The 14,798-nt window shown below is 42.7% G+C and overlaps 1 protein-coding gene across 3 annotated transcripts; it reads right to left on the bottom strand.

The window, feature by feature from the left end:
- Positions 1-4,416: 4,416 nt before the first annotated feature.
- On the bottom strand, positions 4,417-10,370 carry LOC149273523 (death-associated protein kinase 2-like). 3 transcript variants are annotated; one of them, XM_089506213.1, is made up of 11 exons: positions 10,309-10,370; positions 8,965-9,186; positions 7,849-7,987; positions 7,063-7,192; positions 6,729-6,777; positions 6,455-6,481; positions 5,827-5,979; positions 5,425-5,470; positions 5,200-5,289; positions 4,806-4,889; positions 4,417-4,497 (listed from the first exon to the last, which is right to left on the bottom strand). In XM_089506213.1, exons 1-11 carry the CDS (start codon positions 10,368-10,370, stop codon positions 4,417-4,419), a joined length of 1,083 nt encoding a protein of 360 aa, XP_089362339.1. The 3 variants fall into 3 exon arrangements, with proteins under 3 accessions (XP_089362339.1, XP_089362338.1, XP_089362337.1); XM_089506212.1 differs by having other exon boundaries at positions 4,417-4,491; positions 4,788-4,889; XM_089506211.1 differs by having other exon boundaries at positions 4,755-4,889.
- Between the last annotated feature and the right edge of the window lie 4,428 nt (positions 10,371-14,798).

The following is a 14,798-nucleotide window of genomic DNA, read 5'->3' on the forward strand; positions in this document are numbered from 1 at the left end:
TCACAAAATCAAACTGTATTGGGACTATAAGGCCAATGGCTGGCTGAGGATTGTGGAGTTGGAGTTCCCCAGCAGCTGGAATGCCCCAGGCTGGCCGGCCCTGATTCCCTTCTGCACAGGAGATAATGCAGAACGTGTCTGGCAACCCGCCATCCCTGCGCGGCACGCGTGTGGCCGCCGATCCCCGTGTAAGCGGAGCAGCCTGCTGAGCTGGTTAAATTCTTCTGCTCCTGCTTTGTTTTGGGTATTTCGTTACTAAATATTTATCCTCAAAACTTTGACTGTAACAAATCTTGCGAAGCACATCAACATACCAACCTGTTTGTCAAATAACATGGAATGGAAACACCTTCGGAAAAAGAAGAAGAAAAGAAAAGCTGCTATTAACCCCTTGCTAGCCACACACATTTAAACTACACATATAGGACAATTTGTGTAAATTCGCTATGTGGTCAACTGCACTTAGGAATCCTTATGGTAAATGGGCAGATTCTCAAGGTCACCCAGTCCAAAGCTGCTTCCTTTATATTCCGCCCACACATTCTATATCACAGCCGGAATCCTTGCTTGAATACAGGTGACTTTGTCTCAAATATTGTCGCCTCCTGACAAGTCACGGTTTTCAGAAGGACTGTTATTAGAGCCGTTTGGTCGCTACCATTAGCGAGTCACCGTGATACAATCTTTGTGATGGGCTAATCATCAGAGGGTTAATGTTTGAAGCATGTCATTTTGAAAGCGCCGAGCACCCGTTCCCTCTTACCTCGCTGTCTGCTGGAAAAAATACTTAGCAGAAGGGCCACTTTTGTTTTAGGGGGTGTAGTTAGAGGTTATGGGGTGTAGCTTTATTTTATTATTTATGTGACTTTGTGCCCCATTGCTTGGTATTTAAATGACTGAGTGGCGTTAAGTACTTGAATACATTTTATTGACAATTTATAATGCCACCTCCTTCTGTCTCTATACATATTATTGGGGCTTTTAGGGCTGTAGAACCCTGTGATACCCTCATATCCAGCAAAAATTCTGAGCTCCTAGAAAAGGGGGCATCGGGGGAGGAAAAAGAGGGACGGGGGGGGGCTTAGGACACCTGGACAGTCTTGTATGACAAAGGTTTCATCAATCCAAACATTATCTGCATCACAGGAACTCAAAACGGTCTCATTGTCTTCGAGCACCTGAAATATCTGAGGGGTTAAACAAAAATTTCCAGATACCCATAACTTTTTTTTCTTTTTCCTCTAAATAAAAGCAAAATAGACTAAATGTACTGCAAAGATTGTAATATTCCACTTGTGTTCTGGTTTGATTCAGACTGCCTGCTAGGAAATAAGTGTGTTTTGTGTGCATCTCTTGCCAGAGCTGTAAAGGATAACTATGCTTTGGGTATAAACAACTTCTAGAACTTACTGTTAAGAAAATCATTACAAAGTTGCAAAAGCAGCTGGAATCCTGCCAGGTCTACTACTGTATAATAAGGCAGAAAAAAAAACATATAAAGAAGAACATATAGTAATAAAGAACATATGAAGAATATTGAGTTCCATCTAGTGGTAGACTGGGGGTACTGCACGCAGACTGAGCTTTCATTAAAAGCTATTCTTTTAATTGAAAAAACATGTCTACACAAATTTGTCGTTACTTAGGGCAATTATGATACAATATACTGAATTTGTAGCAAACACACACAAACAAAAATACCTCGCACAGCAAACTCCTGCACTGACAGTCAGACCTCAAGGACCCCCACCATGGCCACTTAGATTAACCTGAATAAAGGAGGGGAATCCATGTGGTAAATTATCCAAAGAGGGCTGGCAGCTTTCTAGTGCTTCCGTTTATATCGCATGACCTCCCTCTCATGTGCCAGGGCTGTCACTGAACATGCAACTACCCCTCATAATGAGAATTCTTATCTAGTCTTAAATAACCTAACCCTGTGCTCTGTATGCCATTACTGTTTCATACCCCATAAGTGTTATGACTGCTTAGAACCAGGGCTTTTCTAGAATGAGGAATATGTAACTAATTCAGGACTCTTGCCTGATCTTCGAAATAAAACTCCTGCACTATGTATAGTTTAATGCCTTTCAGTGCTCAGTCATGTAGCCCTTTCATCAATGCTTCATTCCAGGGTTTTCTCTCCAAGACTATACACGTATACATACATACAATACATACATGTACACACACAAACACTCTCTATTATACACTTACATACAGTACATATATACATACACACACACACACACCCTCTCTATTATACACTTACATACAGTACATACATACACACACTCTATTATACACTTACATACATACACACACACACCCTCTCTATTATACACTTACATACAGTACATACACACACACACTCTATTATACACTTACATACAGTACATACACACACACACACACAACCTCTCTATTATACAGTTACATACAGTACATACACACACACTCTATTATACACATCCATACATTTATTTTGATTAAAATTGTAGATCTTGTGAAGATGTTTCAAAAACATTCTATAGACATTTCTGTTAAGCTCGATGGTTCTCATTTGATCTATACACGCAATGTATGATTTGCACATGTCATTCAGTTGATCTCATGTTTCCAAGTTGTTCTCTTTTGATCTGTACCTGCAGGCTCTGGGGGTGATATTCAGTTGATCTTTGTTTCCTTGTGGTTCTCATTTGGTCAGAAGCAGCACGCAAGCCACTGCCACCATCCACTAAGTGACGCCTGGGTCCAATGGACCTTTCTGGACCCATGATAAGGCCGGCCCTACTTCTGGGCCATTTGCTTGTCCACTGGACTTAAAGCCCTGCCCTGCTGTCCCTTATATGAACTCACATAAATGCATATTTCTGTTTCTGTGGAAACTTTAAACTTCACACCATGGGTGGTGCAGGCTTTTAAGGGGTCCTCCAAGTCATCCAATGGAAGCGACATCTGTGAAACACTTTGGGTGCTACATATGGAGCAGCCCAGCAGGTGCTATAATTGCTTGCTGCTCATAGACAGTAATGCTCACACACTCACCCAGGTTCATGTATGCAGAGGTTATTGGGCACTCATTTACTGTCGTCATCCTACGGTATCCACACCAGTGTTGTAGTTACCTTTGAGTCAGACCAAGAACAGCACCCCGAGTCCCCTCCATCTCCATTGTCTGCGTCTCCTATACAATAAAAGGCGCTACATTTCTTTAAGAAACAGAGCGCCGGCTTCCTAAAGAAGCGCAATGTCTTTTAGCAAAGTCTATGGAGGTTGTACTGAGCTGGCACAGCGTCCAAAGCATAATGGTTGGGAAGGGGGTTTGATCGACCAAGAGAAAGATTTGGACCAGAAGTAGTGCCACCCCCTGGACCTGCCGCCCTAGGCCTGATCCATACTCAACATTGGCCTCAAGTTGGTAAGCCCTGGGAACTGGGCAGGCTACCAAAAGCTCTATTTTATCTGGGGGAGTGTGGCTAAGGACGGGCTAGCCCCAGACAGTGAGGTAAAATGTGCATGGCTAAACACCCCCCCCCTTACCCAGAGAATGACCTGGAGACCCAGGGAAGCAGCACTTTACTCAGAGACTCCAAGCCAAACTTATCTTTGTTTTCCCATCTGAAAGTAAATCTGTTGATATGCCCCCTCATCAGACTCGAAGAAAGCGTGTTATGGACCCCCATCACATACTTTTCTTTTTTGTATACGGAGGTCAATTCTTTGTAGTGAACAGGTGGTGGGGGAGTGTGTAGCAAAACCATTACCTACAGATTACGATGAAATGTTACTCTGGGAAAGAGCATTCTTCAAACATGTATTGGGGTTTTATATTTTACTTAGAAATAACAACTCTACACAAATTGGGTTAAAATCTTAAAAAGAAATGAACCATCCGTCCGCAAATTAGTGCCATGTGACTAATTCCTGTCGTTTCCAGGCTGTGCAAGATCTAGATGATGATGCAAATGTTGTAAGATGGTTACGTAGGTGGCTCGACGAGAAATACATTCAGTGGATGGTTTGGTAACGTAGAGTTTCACATAATAATAAGTCACGGTCGTGATAAAGTAAAGCACTCATAAAACATAAAATCGCTAAATCAAGGCATGTTTGGTGAACAAGGTTTTCAGGATCCCTTTTGGTGACTGAAGGGTTAAAGCCATGCGGCATGCTTGCTCTGTTGTTCGGTCATTAATTATTGACATGCAGGTGGAGCAGGCTTGAAGGGGTTAAAAATATCAGCTTCTGGAAGCCCCCCATTTGCCTCCTCTTTGGTTCCTTCTAGCAGCATATCCGCTCTCCCGCGAGTCTTCTTGGAACCTGTCTGTAACACTGCGGCGCCCGGCTGCGCAACCAGCCAAGGAGGGAGCCACACGCTCAGGGACGGATAGCCTTCGGAAGAGTCGGCCCCGCTCAGGAGCAGCTGCTCAGACGCCTGCGCAAGAGGGTGACGGGTTTGGTCTTCTCATCCTCCTGGTCGCTTTCGCACTGCCGCTAAAATTGTTTAAATTAGAAAGAAAAATTATGTTAAAAATTGTTTACTTGAGCGAAAAAATTCCGGCTGGGGTGAGAGCGGCTAGCAGTGAAAGGGTTAAATATATCGGAAGTGCTTGCGCTCCGAGATGGACAGGTCAAATAAATGGGAGGGACATGTGAGAGTGGGGGCAGGGCCATCATATAGCCACACCCCTCTGCCAGCCAAGCACGCTCTGGGGGGGGCCAAGCAATTAGCAGCCTAGGGAGATCCAGACCCGAGTGTTTGATCGTTGAGTGTAATACCCCACCCCTGTATTATTACTGACCAACTCCTCCTGGTCATTCCGGGGGCTGCAGAGCAGTTTCATGCGACACAGTCTGTTACATGCAGACACCATGTTGTACGATAGCTGAAACAGGAGGTAAAGGACACATTAAGCACATAAGTAGAGTCACCGATTATAAAGTTAGTCTCTCATTGGGTCGGCATTAAAGTTTTATCATGTATTGTGTTGAAAGAAACCAACACATTTTACAGTCTGGTTTTTAACTGTACTTTTGATGGCACAAGGGGATGTAGCGGGTTCTGACCGCTGGAGAGTCGATACAATGTAAAAGCTTTGAGCTGCCTCTTTGTCTTTTCATGTCAGACTTTCATCCCCTTTGTGTGTCTTTTTGTCATTGTGGGGGTTCTATAGAGAGTTTCTTCAGGTCCCTCACCTTCCACTTCCTCCGCGCGTTGAACTTTTTGAAGTTCTTCATGTTAATAGAAGAACGGCTCCTGTTCATTGCTTGCTTCCTTGTCAATGGCTGTTGAGGGAAAGAAAACACAAAATTAATATGAGTTTTATCACTCCATTTCGGAAATAATTTCGCATCCAAAAAAGCCACCAAACCCAACGCTGCTGGCCAAGCCCATGGTGCATACAGCGAGTATCAGCTCACCTTTATCCAGGGGTGTATGAGACACTCCACCGCCGTTAGCCTGTCGCTGGAGAAGTGAACACAAATGGAATGTCTCATTAATAACGGGGACTAAAAGGACAACAAAAAAATAGTTCCGAACAACCAACAGCTAAAACACAAACTTTTACTGATGCATATTAACTGCCCTTTTTGAAATATTTACAACTTAGATGGCAGTTACAACGAAATCTACTAGGGGTTTGTCTGTAAGCGTTTAAAAGCAACATACGGATTGGTGTCTTGCAACTTGACGATTGGAAGAGGGTCTGTTGGAACGTGCTGCTCTCCCCTATTCAAAACCTAAGTCTAGAGACAGGCAACCAGCCTTGGTAGAAAAGCCCTCGATTTATTAATACGTTGAGACGATTTACAGGTGCTAACCTTGGGTCTTTGACCAGTAGCTGCCGTATGAAATCCTTGGCCATTTCGCTTGTGTCCTTAAAGTATCGGTCATCGAACTCGAAATTACCGGATACGACATTGGTTAGGGTCTCTGCGTCGGTCTCTCCTTGGAAGGGTGACAAACCGCTGAGTCTGCGATGATGAAGCAGGAAAGATAAGCATGACATGCTGTACAAAACAATGATCGTAGTATTGGTCTTGGGGGAAATTGTCGGCCAAAGCTGGCGGTGACTCCATGGGCCCACACTTCATACTGTTGGCCCTACATGATGGCATAAACGGACATAAAACTGAAACCTTTAAGGTCCATAGGATTCATGTCCCGCTCTTGGTTGGGCAAACAGTCATACCTATACATTCATTAACCCACCTTCTAAGAAAAAACAGCAATACCTGTTAGCTTTCTGTTCTTTTAATTTTCACTACTGTTTTTAATGCTTCTGGTCAATAATCCAGGGAAAAAGGAGAATGCATGGACAGTGCTTTCTGTTTAAACCCTTAAGGACAATGGGCGGTCCCTAAACCCATTGAAAACAATGCATTTTGAGCTCGTACATGTACGGGCTTTGTCATTAAGGGGTTAACTAAAACAAAATATTTTACTCACAGGATGTAGGTGATGACTCCGATACTCCTGCAGAAATAAAATAAAACAATTTTAAAAAATGCTGATCTGAAACGCACCAATGGTCCTCAAGAATGTTATGGTGCTACAGAAGATTTTTGTTTGTGTTTTTTTTTAATATATATATATAATAAACCATGCTTAAGGTCCTGCGCGTTTAGGAAGCAGCTGCTCGTACCTAAAGTAATTGGACAACTAACTCTAAACGAGGCTGGTTAAGGATTATAAACTGGGGTAAATTGCTAAATGTACTTACCACATGTCGGTGGGGGGACCCAAAGGTTCATAGTTTATAACCTCGGGAGCTGAATAGTAAAAAAAACATAGAAAGGAAAGTGAAAAATTATCAATTTTACATTTTATAGATTACGAGTCGCTGCCATATATACGGTGTTTGTACGCCATGTAAAATAACTCAGCTACACAGTATAATCTTTAATTAAATCAACAATTTCCTTGTCTATTTAAAAAAGTATATTCAGGATTTTGTTTATTTTTGGAGGCCAGAAGCCTTATTGAAGAGATGATTTTGCCTCTGCATACAATGAATGAACAAAGGGCACAGCAATGATTTCTCCTGCCGACCGTACCGATGTACTGTGGGGTCCCACACAGACTTTTGAATACTGTCCCATCCTCGATCTTCTGGGCCAAGCCAAAATCAATGATCTTTATCTTGGGGTGGGGAACGTCTTTTTCTAGCAGCATAATGTTTTCAGGCTACAAGAAAATAGAAAGGAAATGTGTTATCTTGAAAGTGCGCTGTATCTTTACCTCTTCATTTATTCATCTGAAGAACAATAGAATTAAGTGTCATTTCCATCCAAAATCCATCATACCTTCTTTGGGATAGTCACAGGCTGCTCCTTTTATAAAAGGTACCTCGAATGTGCGATAATTACCATGTTAACAAAAGGAAAGATGGCAAATGGAAGTGGTTTGATCTAGCGATCTTACCATCAGAATGCATACATAGCGGGTAAGATTCTATTTTTGGAAGCCAGTGTGTGGTTGACTAAGAAGTGTCGAAATATGTTGCGTAAAGATACTGTGGTGTGCTACTCTCCCCAGACACAAGGTGGCAGCATAGGCTTGTATCAAAAACGTAACGTAAGCTTATGGTGTGGTGTTTGTTGAGCTGCACCAAACCCTTACAAGTTTATTGTGGTTTAGTAAAGGGATCCTTCTGGACATCCAGGTATTGGATCAAATATATCCTTTATATTATGACATCATGATGATGAGGATCCTCCTAAAACCAAATGAGGCACTCTTATCGAGAGAAATTTATAGGTGGATCTAAATATTTATCCCACCGATAACCCCCCACACACAAACATAAAACACTTCCATAAAACCATTGAGAGACATCCTACCTTGAGGTCAAAGTGAGCAATGCGTCGGCTGTGCATGTAGGCAACTCCTTTCAGTATCTGCTCCAGGAACTCTATGGCGTCCTCTTCAGAAAGGGCTTCCTTCTCCGCTATAAAGTCAAAGAGTTCGCCACCACGGATACTGCAGAACCAGCAAAGGACATCCGTGACACAGAGAACAGCGAGATAACTTTTAAGGTGCTCACGTAGGCATGTGAGGTCGGTCGTGGGATGCTACGGATCAACAACTCCGTGACATGTGATTGGGTCAACTTCATTATCAGGGCAGGCATGCTCCTATAAACAGCGTATGGCAAAGACTGGAAGGAACTGGTCCTTCACAGGCATCATCAAGATCAATGACCAGGCTTTTTAAGTATTTTAATGGTGGATCAAGACCCAAACTGAGCATTTGAGGCCAACTATAACTCTAATTTGCAGGGGTGAGACTTTTTTTTGGGGGGGGGGGAATAGGATTTTCGACACTAAGTATACTTGAAAACATCATTGTATAAACAAAAAGGATGATTTCTAACTTTTTAGAAATTGCCTAAAAATTGTTTTTCTCAACAAAAGATACAAGTGTCCCCAATTAATAATAAATAATAGGCCACCCAAATCGCACCCAGCTGTGTATACACAGCCCCTCGCATTTCATCTATTTATTTTCTAGCAGGATAAATTCTGAATGGACAGATTCAGGCGTAGCCTCTAAATGGAATGCACAGCTGGTGTTTAATATCAGCTGTTTAATAACAGCTCATATCGGCCCCCTCTTCACAGTGTTATAATAACGCGTACAGCACGGAGGATTCTACGCTTCTCTCTGTTAGACCTTTAAGGCGATGAAAGCTGCAGAGCCTAGAACAGGTTTGAGGAAGTTCCTCAGAGACAATGGAGCCAAATGTATTTAGAGATCTAATATTCTGGATTTATGGCATTTGCGTTTTGAATACAGAAACTCTAAAGAATCGTTGTTTTAAGCTCGTGTGGAGCAGCCAATCAGTGTCCACTTTTGTGTGACAAGATTTTGGAGGTTCAACAGCGTTAAGTTTATTAGAGTAGGTGGAACAGCACCTTTACAAAACACAGTGACTTTTTTTACTGCTCAGAACTCACAGTTCCAGGATCAGAACCATCTCCGCTTTACTGGCAAAGACGTCGTACAGTCTCATGATGTTCGGATGTTCTAGCTGCTGCAAGATGAAAACCTCCCTCTCCACCTGCTCGCGGTCCAGTCCGAGTCGGCTGCCTTTACACTTGCGTGTCTTGATGAACTTGCCGGCGTACAGGGTGCCCGAGCTTCTCTCCTTGCATTTCTTCACCTCACCAAAGTGCCCGCTGCAGAGACAGAAGAGTGAAGAAGACACTTAACACCCCAACGAGGATATCACACTTATAGGACGGCTCAGTTGGGTCGCATTGGTTGGGAAGAGTTCTAGAATCCACGTCATCTAAAAAGGGAGAACGCTACCATGATTCTATCAAAAATTTGCCTCTCTGACGAAAATTAATTAGTTCTACAACTATAACAAGAAACCTTATCCTTAAAGGTCTCCTTGTTACCGTCGTACATCTTTTTCTGCAGAGCTCAAGATACTCGATTTAACCGTTTGTCAATATTCTGCATCTTCCATGGAACATAATATACATATTTTAGTTTCTTTTCAGTAATGCCTCTCCCACGAGTGGGAATGAATACCAGGCTCCTTGGGGGTTGCCAAATTAATCACGTCAGAGTTAGTTAGAAATACGCTGCTTTATATGCATTGCAGGCTTAATTTCTGATCATTTAATAATTCAGAACTTGAGTCACAGGCCGGGCAGTAGCTGCATAATAACAAGTCTAATAACCCAGATAGAATGGATTCATGCCATACACAAGACAATTTTATTGAGACTATAAGACCCATCATCCAGGCTCTCGGACTCTGGAATTCCTGAAGGCCACATGAAAGCAGAGGTGGGAGTCAGAAGGACAGCTGGTGAGGCATTGAGGACCTAAAGTCCTTTTAAACAGAGCAACAAAGCTTATGTTTGACTACAGCAATGGTTGTACAACGTGAGGGAAGCGACCAATCAGATAAACAGTGACAGGGTGATAATGCACGGATTGGGTAACCAGTTATACCTCAACAAAGTCCTATGAAGCCTGCACCAAGGACCCTTAAAGCAGCTGCCCATGGGCATTGACTAGGGCTTACACACTGCCCCCACTGTATTGATGCTGCATGCATAGAGATGGTGCTCTATATAAAATATAACATAATAATAATAATAATAATAATAATAATAATATGTACTTAATCGAAAGCTGGGGGCAGGCATCTTGTTTTTGAAGCCAACCTCTCACCAGGCTGGAATCTACACCATTTCCTATACTGCGCTATAGAGTTTGAAAATAAGACAAATAACACATCTTTAGTTCTAAAATTATTATATATATATATTTTTTGTCCTTACCTGCCCAGCTTTTCCAGCAGTTCGTAGAGCTCCTCCACGTTATCATGCTTAAAAGAAGTCATGTTCGGGTTAAAAACTTCGTCCTCCAAGTTCAATATATCTTCATCACCCTCTGAAAATCTGTTCTCCTCCTGGGAAGACTTAAACGGAAATCAGATAGAAGCCAGTCAGAAACTCATCAACTCTGGATAGGACAGCTCTGAATGCCCCAGACATTAAACATTAATTTGCCTGCCTCGTTAGAGCACTTCCCTGTAATGGAATTAAATTCGAATCCTCCTTAATTAATCTCAATGACAGAAATCCATTTGGAATTAAACATCTGGAAGTTCTTATTGTATTCCACGCACATTCCTGATGCAGTTTCTCTTTTTCATACTTGATCTGATTAATTGGACAGTTTAAAAGCCCCCAAAACAAACATCTAAAGGGATCTACGGGTCGTCTTTGGTGAATTCATCAGAGTAAAACCATAATACCTAGGGTCTTGACCTCCAGAAAAAAATTTTTTTCCATCCCATGAAAAACGTTGGACAGCCGTGAGCAAGATCATTGATGTCCATGATCCAGTATCAAAACTAGATGGACTCCACTGTAGTGTACCATTGATTCAATCACTGGGCCCTGCCATATACCTTTAAACGTGTGTATTCATGTTAAAACGATGGACAACGCTGATTTAGACCTTTATACATATACTTTTGGTCCATCTGATGCTCTTCTCCCCACCACTAAATCCCATGGATGGACAGTCAACACCACCCTTGAGAAGCTTTTAATTTTAATAAGCCTATCCCTTGGTATACTAAAGAAAAACATATTAAATCCTAAAGCATTAGCAGGACTATGACCCAGATGGAACCAGCTAAAAAAGACTTGAATTACGAGTTTGAGATGATTATTTCCCGCTGGGGAGAAACAAACTTAAAAACATGAGTCATTAAAGTTGCATGATTAGAACGTAAACAAAACCCTGTGCCAGGCCATGATGTGATCCTTCATTGTGTCCAGGCTTCTGTATATGCCGAGCTATATCTGTTTATTTGTTTCTAAAGGAAACAACCGTAAAGAAAAATGGAACATCTCGAGCATGCAGGAAAGCATCATCATCATCATAGATCAAAAGGATAGTTGGTGAAAGCATTGAGAAGCCAGACTCTGTTTAAAAAGAGCAGCAAAGCTTACAAGTGACTACAACAATGATTGTAGCAACCAATCAGATCAACCGCGAGCGGGGTGTCATGCACGGATTGGACAAACAGTTTTAGCCTGGCACATGGTCGATCCAAAACTTGATTGATCAACATGATTTGATATTATCTGGGATTCCATGATGGAACACGAGGTCTACAGGAAAAGGAACCACCCATTAGACTGTGTAATAAAATAAATAAACTAGTTGTTTCTGCTGTTGATGGACATTCTAGGGCAGTTGATGCTGTCACAGTTGGACGTGTTTAATTTCACAACTTTAGTAATAAAAGTGATGAGGTATTTTATCTAAAGGACAAGCAATTTCTTCTAAAGAAAAGGAACTCTCTAGCAAACTTTGAAAAAAGAAAAGAATTTGTACTTGGTGGGTGTTGTCGGCAAATTCTTGACAGTTGGGGTCATGCAAGGGTTTTCTAACAGGAGTGTCCTGATTTAAGAAATGCTCAACCCCTTCAGCACCAAACCAACCTCAAGCTCGGCGTTCTGCTAAATAAGTTCCCCTACTAGACTCTACAGGGCCACGAAGACCAAAGTTGTAGCTATTTAACCTGTGCCTTTTCTAAAACATTCATATTTCATCCTCGTTGATTATATACAGACAGCGGATTTTAGTAGAATTAGCAATAAAAAAAAGCATTGTTTGCAAGCCTGTGATTAGAGGGCAAATTAAACCACTGCGTAGATAGACAACATAGCATTTATGCTCCCTCTTTGCCAGTAAGAAGGTAAAAAGCGATGCTTGTTTGGATCTAGTGCCAGCCACCCAACACGCTGCACACCTCTGGTCCCTATGGGACTCTCTCACCTTCGGGACCCCAGTGGGGCTCCTTGCCCCCATACTGGCAGCGTCTGGTAACCTGACACTCTCTGCCATTGGCTGGAAACACAAAACACGTACGGTTAGGCTGCCCCCAGAATCCAAGCTATGGCACTCATTTAACGCTCTAGAAAACAAGTGTCCGCCTCTAAAAAGGAGGACAAAGTGAAGGAAAGACAAAAAAACTAATAAGACATAATTTATGACCATCTGCTGAGATCACATGTTCAAATCGTGATCCCTTAAAGTCATGGACTGTGTGAGTGATTATTGGTAGCAAGGGCTTAAACACATCTCCTAAGTGTCCCTGTCTCGGTTCTCCAGTCCCTGTGCCTTCTTGGTTATGAGGGTATCACAGGGTTCTTCAGCCCTAAAAGCCCCCATAATGTGTATAGAAACAGCAGGACATGCTACCGAGAAGGCAAAAACTCCTTATATAAATGACCTCCGCACTAGGAGTAACGTGCCACCAGTAACATTTACAGTCCTGATAGGAGAGACATGTGAAAACAAGAACAAAATCATGCGTGTTCCTCCTTTCTATATAAATCATTTAATTGCAAGATCCAAAGAACGTTACTTACACTTTTAAGGCCGCTGCAATACGCAGATCATGATCAAACAGTCCCCCCTGGAGCTCTGGGCGTCCGGCACAGCCTGGAAGAGCTTTCCCGAATTTCGCTACGTCAGTCTCGGATCTGTAAAAGAGCGTCGTGTGTCACTGGACTGGTGTTGTGACGGCACGAAAGCGCACAGTCCTTTGATGCTAGAAAAGGGTGTTCCACAGAGAGCTCAACGCAAAGTTCTTAGACTCGGATTGTCCCGGAGGATGGATTTGTTCTGGATTATGAAAGATTCTTTAATTATACAAACAGGCTTAACTCTTCGAGATAAACGCTGGGAGGGTCAAACTGTCCTGTAGACATTGATGGGGTCAGCTGACGAGTTTGATCCATACACTGTGCTAGCAAAAACTATTCATCAAACATTGTACCTGCCTTCTGCTGGCCATGAAGCCATCCATGGCTACAATGTATAATAGAATAATAATATTTTTTTAATAATCATCACTTTGTTGTACATTTTGTTAAAAACATCCCCGGCGATAACATAAAAGATAAAATGTTACCAAAGCATTTTATGAAAACGTTGTTCAAAGCGTAACAATGGCAGGCAGCGTATCCACCGGCGCCCCCAGACGAATACAGAAGAATAATGAGACAGGAGATAAAAAGGTTACCTGTCTCCGGGTGTATCCACAAAGACGGCGTTAGCCGACCATTAGTGTAGCTGCGGGAAGACGCGGAGCCAAAATATTCCTGCAAAGAGGAAAAAATGATTTATTCGCATTCACACAATAACACACGTGCTAAACACGACTACGAGCCGAGTCCCGTGCAAGTGCCTGTCATGGAGGCTTGTTGTTGCATGTGATGGGAGTTGTACCGATGCTGTAGGCTTCTACAACAAATCAGGACAACGACATTTAGCTCAGATGTGCCGTCTACATGTTAGTAGATTGCAAGGGATGCAAAGATTGTAGAGTCTTTAAAGAGTCAGTATGGATGTTTTAACCCTTAGAGAGACACAGCTGAGCAAAATGCATTGGTGGCTAGTATGTATCCCCCCCCCCCCCCATTGGCCTGGATAAGTGGCCGGTATCAGAAACCAGATGCCATAGAGTTTTGTTAAATGTCAACCTTGTATAGGTTAACAAATACCTGCCACTTATAACGCCCTTTATTTTATGTTGGGATTTGTTTTTGGCTTTTGGGTGTGTTTCTTTGCTCCACAAGTGGACGCTTTTTATAAAAGGCCTCTTTGTTTTTCTCCTGTAAACGGAAGGCTGTCCAGCCTCCGCTGACCCGTCTATCAGTATCGAGCTCTCCAGATCTGGACGAGGCCCCCCGGGTGCACAGAATACAGGCTCTTGTGTATCAAAGTAGTCACTTGACTGTCACTTAGTATCTCCCAGAGCTGGACCCATTCCAAAGCTGTCGCCTCGCAGAGATCTGAGTATTAATCCACTACAAGCTGCAGACACCAGGACATCTAATGCCTCAATGCCCCTGTAATATACAGCCCCCTCTCTAATGGAAACCACCTTCACAATTCTAACCAAATAACTGTATATTAGAATATTCAGACAACCAAGTCCCAGACAGCTCCTCCACTTGGCTCCGGTAACGCTGTATCTTCCCCCAGAGGCTCTCTGTGACCCAAATGCATTATTTTACACCTCGCATTGGGTTACTGTGGCTTCTCTCAGTCTCAGCACTTCAGCCATTATCAATCATTAGAAAATGGACTTTTTCCCAGATACCCTCCACCCTGGGGCAGGCACTTAGGGGGCCAATTACCCACAGGGGCCCTCTACCATCCCTTTTGCCCAAAGACGGTATGCTAGAGGTTGTTGCGGAGTATAACGGTCAGTGCAAAAGTATGGAAAACTCTTGTAAAT

Source organism: Sceloporus occidentalis, unplaced genomic scaffold (genome assembly GCF_023333645.1).
Source record: "Sceloporus occidentalis isolate IW3139 unplaced genomic scaffold, rSceOcc1.0.p SCAF_370, whole genome shotgun sequence".
Lineage (NCBI taxonomy): Eukaryota > Metazoa > Chordata > Lepidosauria > Squamata > Phrynosomatidae > Sceloporus > Sceloporus occidentalis.

What these genes read in the sequence shown, in the direction of transcription:
- LOC149273523 (XM_089506211.1), bottom strand. Translation starts at nt 10,370, where the DNA reads ATGACTTCTTTTAAGCATGATAACGTGGAGGAGCTCTACGAACTGCTG. An exon ending in TTGCTCACTTTGACCTCAAG is followed by an intron (nt 7,193 to 7,848) that starts GTAGGATGTCTC and finishes ATTTTCTTGTAG; the next exon opens with CCTGAAAACATTATGCTGCT. An exon ending in GGAGTCATCACCTACATCCT is followed by an intron (nt 5,980 to 6,454) that starts GTGAGTAAAATA and finishes TCATCATCGCAG; the next exon opens with ACTCAGCGGTTTGTCACCCT.